This window comes from Oryzias melastigma, linkage group LG14 (assembly GCF_002922805.2).
Source record: "Oryzias melastigma strain HK-1 linkage group LG14, ASM292280v2, whole genome shotgun sequence".
Taxonomy (NCBI): domain Eukaryota; kingdom Metazoa; phylum Chordata; class Actinopteri; order Beloniformes; family Adrianichthyidae; genus Oryzias; species Oryzias melastigma.
Genome location: NC_050525.1, coordinates 12,885,311 through 12,896,242, shown reverse-complemented (window position 1 = coordinate 12,896,242; position 10,932 = coordinate 12,885,311). Strand labels below are relative to the sequence as shown.

The 10,932-nt window shown below is 39.3% G+C and overlaps 2 protein-coding genes across 3 annotated transcripts in view; one reads left to right on the top strand and one right to left on the bottom strand.

Moving 5' to 3' along the window:
• Positions 1-841: 841 nt before the first annotated feature.
• Positions 842-4,490, bottom strand: dpagt1 (dolichyl-phosphate (UDP-N-acetylglucosamine) N-acetylglucosaminephosphotransferase 1 (GlcNAc-1-P transferase)). Its single transcript, XM_024266740.2, has 9 exons — positions 3,982-4,490; positions 3,779-3,899; positions 3,483-3,696; positions 2,729-2,875; positions 2,046-2,130; positions 1,760-1,948; positions 1,586-1,673; positions 1,003-1,155; positions 842-922 (listed from the first exon to the last, which is right to left on the bottom strand). Exons 1-9 carry the CDS (start codon positions 4,146-4,148, stop codon positions 857-859), a joined length of 1,230 nt encoding a protein of 409 aa, XP_024122508.1. The 5' UTR covers positions 4,149-4,490; the 3' UTR covers positions 842-856.
• Positions 4,491-6,365: 1,875 nt separating this feature from the next.
• The window catches only part of c2cd2l (c2cd2 like), a 25,467-nt gene continuing 20,900 nt past the window's right edge, over positions 6,366-10,932 (top strand). For both annotated transcript variants that reach the window (XM_024265860.2, XM_024265859.2), the window contains exon 1: positions 6,366-7,445. In XM_024265860.2, the coding sequence (XP_024121628.1) occupies positions 7,095-7,445 (351 nt within the window). In that variant the 5' untranslated portion in view covers positions 6,366-7,094. The remainder of the gene's footprint in view (positions 7,446-10,932) is intronic.

Sequence of the window (10,932 nt, the reverse complement as noted above, 5' to 3'; positions counted from 1 at the left end):
TAATATACACACACAATGTATTCAATTGAGATATAGTATATCTCAATAACTTTTCCTTATTCACACATATATAAAATCTAACAGAAACTCAATCAAGCAATAATCTGTATAGTAAAAAGGCATATTTGTTGTACATTTAAGTCTAACACAACCACAAGTCTGTACAATAGTTGAAATGTGATCAGGAAAAACAATTGAACAATATGTTTTTAAATTAATAAAGTTTTTATTCAGAATGGTTGAGTTTATTTGTTTTAATAACAAACTGTCTCATTTGAACTTACATTCTTAGATGAAAAACCAAGAAAAAAAAATTGAGTGTCATTTCACTCTCAGTTGACCCAATCTCACTTAGATCAAAACCCTTCACCCTAAATAGCTTTACCAGTCCCCCTTGGATTTACCTGTGCCCACCACGTAACACATGAAAGCTGATTGACTTTTCTATAGTGACCACAATTGTGATCTTTTGCATTTGTAGCAAACTCCCTGAAAACATGCTGCACATAGATATTTGATCTTTTTAGTCGGAAAACTTGTTGAAACTTGCTATAAATTGTCAAAATTTCAGACCAAATACAATCAAAAATTCTTAACAGAATTGAACAAAGTTGTCCCCATTTTCTGAACTCTCCTTAAAAGTATGAAAATATACTTTTAAGATGGATAAACAAGTGCATCGTTTGCCACTGTAACTCAGTGCAAGTGTTCATGTGAGGTCCTTATATGTCTGGATGATTTACTCTCAATGGCAGAACAGCATCAGAGTCCAGGTGAACTCCAAGGCCTTCAATAGTTTCACAACAATATGAGGTTTTCACAGTCTCCTTCTTTTAGCCAATTCTTTCTCTATCATTTAGACGTCATAGAAGAGTCGCACCAGATGATAACGTATCCCAAAAGCCACTGCGCTGCCCAACACCTGCAGAAGACAGACAGGAGCGTGTAAAATGACTGTCATCAAACACCTTGCAGCACATGAGGAGCAGGTCGCTTCCTCACCTGTATGGCGAGCATGATGACTGTGAGGTTTCTCTCATGGACGGGTCCCAGGATCTTTAGCACTAGATTTATTAAAGTCATGTTGTTGCACTCAATAAATTCATCTCCGTCCTGCCCCCGTCGCACCTCCAGCAGCTTTAATAACTCAGCCACCTAATGGGAATCAAAGCCATTATTTTCAGGAAAGCCAAAACATCCAGAGACCATGGGCACAAACATCCCAACTTTTACTTTAATAAAGTCACATTTTTGATAATGAAAGGAAATGTCACTGTGTCTAAAATCAGATCAGAAGCTGATCTGTGATGCAACCTAAAGCTTGTTTTTAATGCATCAGATTTTCGTTTACTGAGTGTCTGGGTGCCGTGTTTCAAACATGTAACCCAATAATCCCGCTGCATTCTGACACCGCTCTCAAACATAGCTGGTGAAGTAGAGCAGAAACAATCCACCTCTTGTCCACAGCAATAACTGAGCAACACTCATAGGCATTTTCAGGGAAACGGCTCAGACACCTGCTGTCTGCACCTTCCACAACCCAAATATAAGTATCAAAACAGGAATAAGTAGAAAGAAAACTCACCTTTAAGATGAGGTTTCCCAGCTTGGACAGATCTTTCTGTTTAAATTTAGAGTAGCTCATTCCCAGTTTTCCCGTTTCTGGATTCAGTCTTTTAGAAACAAAGAAATAGTTATCAAAAAGAGGAATAACAAAAAAGGTTAAACATGTGAAGGGATCTGATAGAGTACAACTAACCTGGGGAGCCGATGTCTGGGACAAGGGATTATATGAAAAAGCTGAGGCAAGGAATAGACAAAGTTGATCACTTGAGGGATGAAGAAGAGGAGCATCGTCTTGCTGAAGTGTCCCAGGATACCGACGACGGCGAAGGTCATCCCGGCAAAGTAGCAGAAAGTGTCTCCAACAAAAACAGATGAGGGGTACCTGTTAAAATGAAGTGAAAGTCGACTAATTAACTCCTTGAAATTCATCATCCAAACACCGGTTTCTGATTTGGTACTGGGGCTTCAGTCCTACTCACCAGTTGTGGTACAAAAGGGCTAATGTAGTGAAGAAGAACGGTATCATGAAGTACAGGGAGAAAACATGGTCATCACGATAATCACCTGATTAAAAAAAAGAAAAACAAATACGGGTTATGTTTAGATCATTTTTCAACTAACTAAGGTTATTTATTTTCTTTTTTTTATTATTTATTTTATGCATTTTAATGTATACATGGTGGAGCAAAAAAGTATTTAGTCAGCCACCAATTGTGTAAGTTCTCCCACTTAAAAAGACGAGTGAGGCCTGTAATTGTCATAGTGGCTATAACTCAACATTGTTTGATTTTTAAATAATTTCTATGTGAATTATGGTGGAAAATAAGTATTTGGTCAATAACAAAAGTTCATTTGAATACTTTGTTATTTACCTTTTGTTGGTAATGACAGCATTCAAATGTTTTCACAAACTGTTGCTGGTATTTTGGTCCATTCCTCCAAGCAGATCTCCTCTAGAGCAGTGATGTTTTGGGGCTGTTGCTGAGCAACAAGGACCTTCAACTCTACTTTTTTGCCCGACTGTATATATATTTAAATGTAAGATTCTTCTTATCAGAGAAGCACCTTTATCTAAATATAGTTGGTTTTGATATTTCAAATTGTTAAAATACAAAATAAGCATTATAATGATCATTTCAATAGGATAAAAACACTCTCCTACCACTGAGCTCCAGCAGGTTGAAGATGATGATGGAGCCAGAGATGAAGAGGGCTTGACCGGACTCAATACCATTGATGCCTGCTAAGATGTTGATGGCATTTGTGCAGAAAACCGCAAGCATTCCCATATAGACGTAGTAGAGAATTCCTGCAGAAAAAGTAAACTTTTTGCTTAAAATCCACCAAAAACTACAGTTCCCAGAGAGAGAGTAAATACCAAACCATCCATCCATCCATCTTCTTGACCGCTTCTTCCCTTTCGGGGTCGCGGGGGTGCCGGAGCCTATCCCGGCTACTGATGGGCGAAGGCGGGGTACACCCTGGACAGGTCGCCAGTCTGTCTCAGGGCCGCAATCACACACCCATTCACTCTCACATTCACACCTAGGGGCAATTTAGAGTCACCAATTAACCTATGAAGCATGTTTTTGGACGGTGGGAGGAAGCCGGAGTCCCCGGTGAAAACCCACGCATGCACGGGGAGAACATGCAAACTCCACACAGAAAGGTCCCAGCTGGGATTTGAACCGGGGCCTTCTAGCTGTGAGGCAAGAGCGCTAACCACTGCGCCACCGTGCAGCCCTCAATACCAAACCAAAAGGGGTTAATTCAGTAGCATACAGTAACTGGGACATATAACAAATTTGCATTGCAATTTTAGTAAGGGGGATATTAAGATTTATATTTCAGAAAAATGCTTTAGATGCTGAACTTAAACAGTGAATTTGTGCCGGGGTCTCATTTCAGCAACTCACCAAGATCCAAGTGGAGCCCGAACAGAACTCTGAAGGGTTTGGGCACCACGATGACTGTATTGCCAAAGTTGGTGAAGTAGACCATGAGCAGAGGCAGAGAGGCCATGGTGGGAAGAAGAAGCTTGTGTCTCCACCGCAGGTTCAGCACATCATCAGCGAAGCCCAAAAAGATCATGCAACAGATGGCTAGAAGGGCACCGATCAGTTGGACAAACTGCAAAACAACAACAAAAAGACACATTGAGACGTCAGAGGAAAAGATGTGAGATAAAACATTTATTTTCCAGCAGATCAACCTCATCATGTGGAAAACCCAAACACTGATCTCCAACAAAGCAGCTGAGAAAAGGCACTGGGATGAAGCAGAAGAGGACAATAAGGAATACTGTCCCACTGATGACTCCTTGAGACTCTGGACTGCAAACAGAAGATGGAAATTATGATCCACAAAATATAAGAAACATCACAACAGGTGGATACATAATCGAAAAAGACTCACACTTCCTTTTTGACGGTTTTGTTGAGGTCCATTCCGTACAGCCGGGCAGAGATGAAATGCTCCTTGAAAGCTGGGATGAGTTTCAGAGTGGCCATGCAGCCGAGAACTGACATGAAGCCGTTGATGAGCAGCGGCAGGACGGGGATCGCTGACGTGTTTTCAGTCATTTTGCTAGAGCAGATTCAGACAGATCTATCGTGTCTGTTGTAGATAATCTGACAATGTCCCTTCACAGTTTTTACCAGGAAGCTCCGGCTTGTTTCACTGACTTGGAAACATTTCACACCATTGTTTTTGAACGACAGTGATTCTCCGTGGTTCTTCCGTCAAAGCAAAACACATCCACAAGTGCCGGTGATAATCCACGCCATCTTTCTCTATTAATCACTGACGATTTAAGCTGTCTAATGTCTAAACTCCACGTTAGATGACACCCCAACAATCAATTTCGAAATAATGCCAGAAATAATTTTCCGGTTTTCCTACAAAATAAAAGTTTAATTTAGGTTTATTTTTCTAAAATCTGAAATATTGTCGAAGTTACAGGTCCAAACATAATAAATATATAAAATAATGCATAAAACTTTGTTTTCCCTGTTTTTGAAGTATTTGCTATGGCAGTTTTATCGGACATTCAAACATAAAAATTATTTTATTGTCTTACTTCCGGAAAAAACAGTTCATTGATGACGTCTTAACAAGGAAATAGTGTTTTCTTCTTCGCTTGATTTATCTTTCAAATGAAATAAGGCTGTCTCTGCTGGTCAAAAGGAGTAGTACACCTTTTTTTATATTAATTCTTTACAGCAAAAACAAAATACAAGTTCTGAAAAATACAAAACAACCTGCTTGTTGACGAAACACTAGCTATGAATTTGAATATTTGTCATAAAACTATCAAAATTAAATAAAAATCTGAATGTAAATTACTTTTACAAACCAAAAACTTATATAATTTTAAAAGCAATAACTTTAAATAAATGACGATTTAAAAAATAGTTTATTATGCTAGTAAAATTTGTTTTATAGAGATTCTAATGAGCAGTTTTTGTTGATGATTTTGATAATTCCATCCAAAATAAAAATTCTAAATTTCAAAGTCACAGCATAATCTAACATTTTCCAGAATATTTAATTTTGAGAACTTTATAGATGTTTTAGTCGTCCTAAATTTAAATATAGCAATAATATTAAACTTCAATTTCAAATTTAGTTTAATTTTGGGTTACATTATTTATTTATTTATTTTTTTCCCTTTTTTTAGGTGTTAGAACCCACGAATTTTATCATTACTGTCACTTATAAGCAGATAATTTTTCTTCTGTTTACCTAAGCAAGCTATCCGTATTGATATGAATGCAATACATTTGTATGTCTTTGGATAAAAGTGATGGACAAATGACTGAAACAATTGTTTATCAAATCAAACTTATCTCTTACTTTCAGATAATTTTTCATCAAAGCATTTTTGATTTTATTGATAAAACTTTTTTATTGATAAAACGTTTAAAGCAGTGTTTTTCAACTAGTGTGCCGTTATCAAGTGTGTCACAGGGAATCGGCTGTCCATCCTTGGATAGGATCTCTTCCTAATGTGGGCATCCCCAAGGTTTCTTCTTTTTTTCCAGAATCAGATTTTTTAGGAGCTTTTCCTTACCATTTGGGAGGGTCTAAAGGCAGGGATAACCAATTATATTTAGTCTGTTTAGTCTATCTGTTAGCTATTGTTCATATTTTATGACCGACCTTCTGCTTCAGTAAAATTACCAGCATGAAGTCAATGAGGCAATATTGTGTTTGTGATATTGGGCTTTATAAATAAAATTGAATTGAACTGTGAGATTTGCAGTAAGAAATTTTTCAGTTTCTTTTAATTGGCCTGAAACATATTTACCACTGAACAGGATATTACTTCTGTGTTTTTCCAAACACGTCCAGGTTTCTTCATTCTGAGTGAGTAGAAACTTAGAAGATCACAAAAGTTCTTTGTTTCAGTTTAACTCTTGTGCAAAAAATAATTAATGTTCTTATGTTAGTTAGAATTACTACAAATTGTTCCTTATTTCCCCCCTATATTTTTGGTTGATGGTTTGCCTTGTGACTTTTATCAAGGAAATTCTGTACCTTGGCTCGGAAAATAAATAATAATAATAATAATAAAAATAAATAAATAAAAAAAACATTAGTTTAAAGCACCAGTATTACAAAGAAATGTTGATTTTAGATGGTAACTTGAAAATCCAAAAATATCTATTTAATCCAAAAACGTTAGATCATAACATAGAACAGAATAATGATCAGTCTGAATATAAATGTTCATTCGTGGCAGTTTTCCCATCTCTAAAACACTAAATGAAGTGTAGTTTATAATATATTGTGGTTTTAAAAGTTACAAATACATGTTTTGACCTATTTTATACTTCGAATCAAAATGTTTCGCTTTGATCACTCATTTGATTTGTAATGTGTGATCAAAACATTAAAAAAACAAAAAGAAGAAAATGAAACGTGTTGTTTTGAATGTTCAAAGCCCCGCCCCCTCTTTGTTGTCGCTCTCCGGCGCCCTCTGCCAGCAGGACCCGCCACTGCAGCAGCAGCAGCAGGGTCATGACGGCAGCTCAGCTCGTTCCCCGCTGGCTCTGTGGAGGCTGGAGCTCGTGAAGGTCTGACTGAGAGCTGCCTGGATGGTGTTGCGTCGACAGATGACAGCAGAGAGAGGTGGACTCGTGGACTCGGCGCTGACGAGGCGGAGATGGGACTCGCGTTTGCCGCCGGAGGCTCTCCGTTTCAGCAGGACGACACATTTATGTGGTTTCGTTTCCATTCACCGCGAGGCTGGAGACGTTTGAATTAAAGTCCAGGTTGGAGTTTCCTCCGCTGCGCTGCCGCCGTTTCATTCTGCATAGCTGTGCGCGCTCGATAACGCAGCTGTCATTGGCTTCACGCGCACTAACTGACCGAAAATAAGCGCATCAAAGCTTATCTCATATTTGGGGTCCTTCAGTAGCTGTGCTCGCTCTCTTTGTGTGTTGGGATTCAGAGACTGAATTAAAGGGTTCCGATCTGCTCTCCCTGCCTCTTCCTGATGATATGAGACCCTCCGGGAGGCGCTAATGGAGCTCCAGGAGTTGAGCTGGCTGTGCCTGGTGACTCTCTTCTTGGCCTCTGTGCTGATCGTGCTGGGATGGCTGTTCCAGTACTCCCTGTCTGTGCTGAAGCTTTGGAGATCCAGGCGGAGAGCTGGACCTGGCAGAGGAGAGACACCCCGGCATCAGCTCTTCCAGATCCACGCTGGGGGGGTGTGGAGCTTCCTGCGCAGGCTGCGCTCTGGCAGGGATGGAGGAGCTGCTGGAGAGGCGGGAGTGAAGGGCTTGCTGTCATCTCTGTTCTTCTTCAAGTCATTCAGGGAGCACTGGCAGACAACCTGGATCAAGGCTCTGAACGAACAAGCTTGCAGACATGGGGTGAGTTGATGACATTTTTGGAGCGACTGCCTACAGAACTGAGCAGAGGCAAAAGAGGGAGTAAATGTGCTGGAAGTGTGTGTGGGCAGGTGGAGGTGGGAGTTGGAGTGTGTTCAGGGGATGGGAGTTCTTGCATAACAGCTCTGGATCAATGCAGGAGAGGAGAGAAGAGTCAGAGCAGGAACACCCACACATCATAAAAATAGTCCGAAATGGATGAGCGTTTGATCACCAAATTATTAATTCTGACAGGGTTCTGAAAACCCCTCATTGAGGTGTTTCCTGTGATTACAGGAAAAGCCCCCCCCCCACGTTACAAAACAGAGTCTAAAGGGGGCGGATCAATCCCCTCAGAGCAATCACTCTGATTCATAAAGGTCATCCCTGCTGATTGATTCAGATTTTTAAATGAGGAAGAATAACAAAACAGCAGCATGAAAGAAATATTTGCAGTGATTAGAAATACAAAATCATTTTAAGTCAAGATGAAAAGTGATGCAGAGCGATGGGGCCTTTTGCTTTTAACAGTTCGCCTGTGATGTTCAGATCAGATCTCTCCTGGGTCTTTGTTATCTGTTGCAGATCTGTTGTTAGCTCCTCATCACTCACCGGCGTTTGGGATCACGCTGCAGAATCAGTCCAGACGCCAGTGACTGTAAAACTTGTTGAGCAAAAAGTCAAACTATACGTCCTCTCACTCAACACCCGTCCAACGGTAAAGCCGCAGCATGCAGTCTCTCTGCATTCCAGGAACGCATCTGTGTTCGACTTTCTCCAGTGAAGAGGTCTTAAAGGTTTGCTGAAACGATGAGGGGAGAGTGCTGGCTTTCGACTCATTCACAACGGCCTAATTAGTTGATCTGCTGTGACCTTAAAAGGCTGGCGGGTTCAAGAAACTGCAAATCCAGAGTGAACCCCGGCTGAACTCTGGACTGTTCAACAACAGCTTGTGTAATGTTTCCTGATGACAACCACGCTGCTCTCACGTTTATGGCCTCACAGGAAGATGGAATAAATCAGCACTCTCACTTTTCGAGAATTGACTTTTTTGTTATTTTTAACAAGTTCTTGTGGATTTTTTGTCATGATATAAAGAAAATGAAGATTAAAATTGTATTTCTGAGTAGGTGTGACGTAGAAGCTGCAAGCTCTCTGCTCCACTCCATTCTGATGCATCCACTTGTAGAGAAATAGAACCATGAACGTCTTAGTTTTCCTCTTTTCAGCTGGCATCTGGCTCAAACCTGTTGGATAGCTCCGATATTATATGATTTTTGTTGCACTGGTAATGCTAGGTTGGGATTGTAAAGGGCTGGAAGCTAAAGTTGGAGAGTATGTAAATAGATGGATGATGGGAAATTGGGGCGGGCTCACTCTAGTCTGCACCAACAGTTCCACCCATAACTCAAATTTCTAATAAACCGCTTTGTCCTTGAAAGCAGCACATTTTTTGCTTTTGGCTAAAACAGTACAATCATAATTAAAAGAGAATGGTTAGAACAGCAGAACTGAACCTTCAACCAGCAGTTGTTGAGGGTCTGTATGAGAGCATCAGCTGTCCGAGGAGACGAGTTGCAGGCATCTGTTTGTCCATGTGGTGCATAGTTTGTAAAGTGAGCCAAAGGCTGCTGAGTTCGCTCATCACCGTGACTGTGCATGGAGCAGTCTGTTACTTTAAATGCGTCTGGAGAGTATGCAAATCTGCTGCGTTCGATTGTTAATGAACCTTTGCACAGTTAGATAACAAATCAGAATCACGTCTGTGTGGATGTTGTCTCTGAGCCGGGTTGAGACAGCATCCTCCTCTGGATTGAAGGTCAGAGTGTTCTTTTGAAATCCAAAGAATGCATTTTAGTTATTTCAAATAATAAAAATAAAAAAATCAGTTGTGACATTTCCGTTAAATTAAATTGCAACAGCCTTCTGTGTGATTCCATGAGGATAAGGGAAGTATTCTGTGGCAAAAATCCTGCAGATTTCCATGTTGCTCCTGCAGAGTCGCCTTATCCTGTATTTGTGATTGGGTTTGAGCATGAGGCAGAAGATGAGGAGCAGAGAACAGGAGGAAGATGCTGCTTCAGTTTCATCATGTGGGGATTAGCAGCCAAATCCTTTATGGCTTTAGGTTGAGTACTTCTTCACAATTCAAGAGCCATGTTGACAGAGTTCTTCAAAGAGTCGTGCTGGAGTTGACCTCCGTTAAAATAGGTTAAGTGCATAGAGAAATGAAGCTAGCAGACAGAGGAAAACAGCTTATAGCTATGATGATGCTAAATTTAAGAATAAAAAACAAAAACTACCATGTCACCTCAGTAGCTGAGGCACAATTCCAAGAGGAAAGTTAGTATTCTGGATGTCCATAGAGTAGAAGATGCATAAATGCTAAATATTGGATAAACTGTTCATGTTTTAGCTATTTATTTCTGGACAGTAGTGATGCCACAATTATTGGCTTAAAAACAAACCACGTGTGACACTATTTCATTGAATTATAGGGCCAAACAATTGTGCTAAATTTAAGTAGAATTTACTATTTATCATTTTATTGCATTTCTACAGGTTTAGTATGAGCCATCGTAAAGTTTTTCTTCATTCTCAGTTGCTTATTAACATCTAAAAAACAAGATTTTTGAAAATTTGAATTTTTGTTTATTTGATATGATTTTATTGGTTTATTTCAAGCGTTATTGTAGATAGTACAAAAAAAAAATTACAGATTTCTCAAAGCCATTACAGAGATAATGAAATGCACTGATTAAAAAAAAGACAAAAAAGACATACTTAGGTCACATTTGATATATTAAATATAGAGATTATGAACTGAAGTCAAGTAGAGCTTGATTTATTGGTTTAGAAGGAGCAGTAAGAATCAAAGCTATATAATCCCACCCCTACTGAGTTATTGGCTTTTTTTTGTTTTGTTTTTGTAAAGCAAAAATCCTATATTGATCTAAGACAAAACTGTGACCCAAAAATCAGTTTGAACTGAACTGTGGGGAAAGGGAACTGTTGCACCCAAAGTAAGCAGGACTGGTTAGCAGTGCTTATGAGTTATTTTCAGATCATTTCTAATAATAACTTACGAGCTGCTTAATGAATTGTTTTACATTCCTGAGTTTTTTTTGTCACAACAGATGGCAAAACAACAAGTTGCTAAATTTGTTGCAAATTCTAAAAACTGAAATAGAAAAAGTGGTCTTAACACTTTTTTTTTATAAAGATGTAAACAAATATTTTAATGAACACTGATTATATGCCATTGAATGCAGTGCCAGCCCTGGGCATGGCTGACCTAGGCGGCTGCCTAGGGGGCCATCTGCTGGAGGGGCGCCAAATTGCATTGACTACTTTTTGTGTTTGTTTATTTTACAGTTTGACACACCACTCATTTCGTGTAAAATGTTAAAAAATGTAATAAGTAAAAACAAAAATATAATAACTCAAAAGTTTAGCAAAATCAATAATTTGGTCAGGTGCTGTGCCCCTC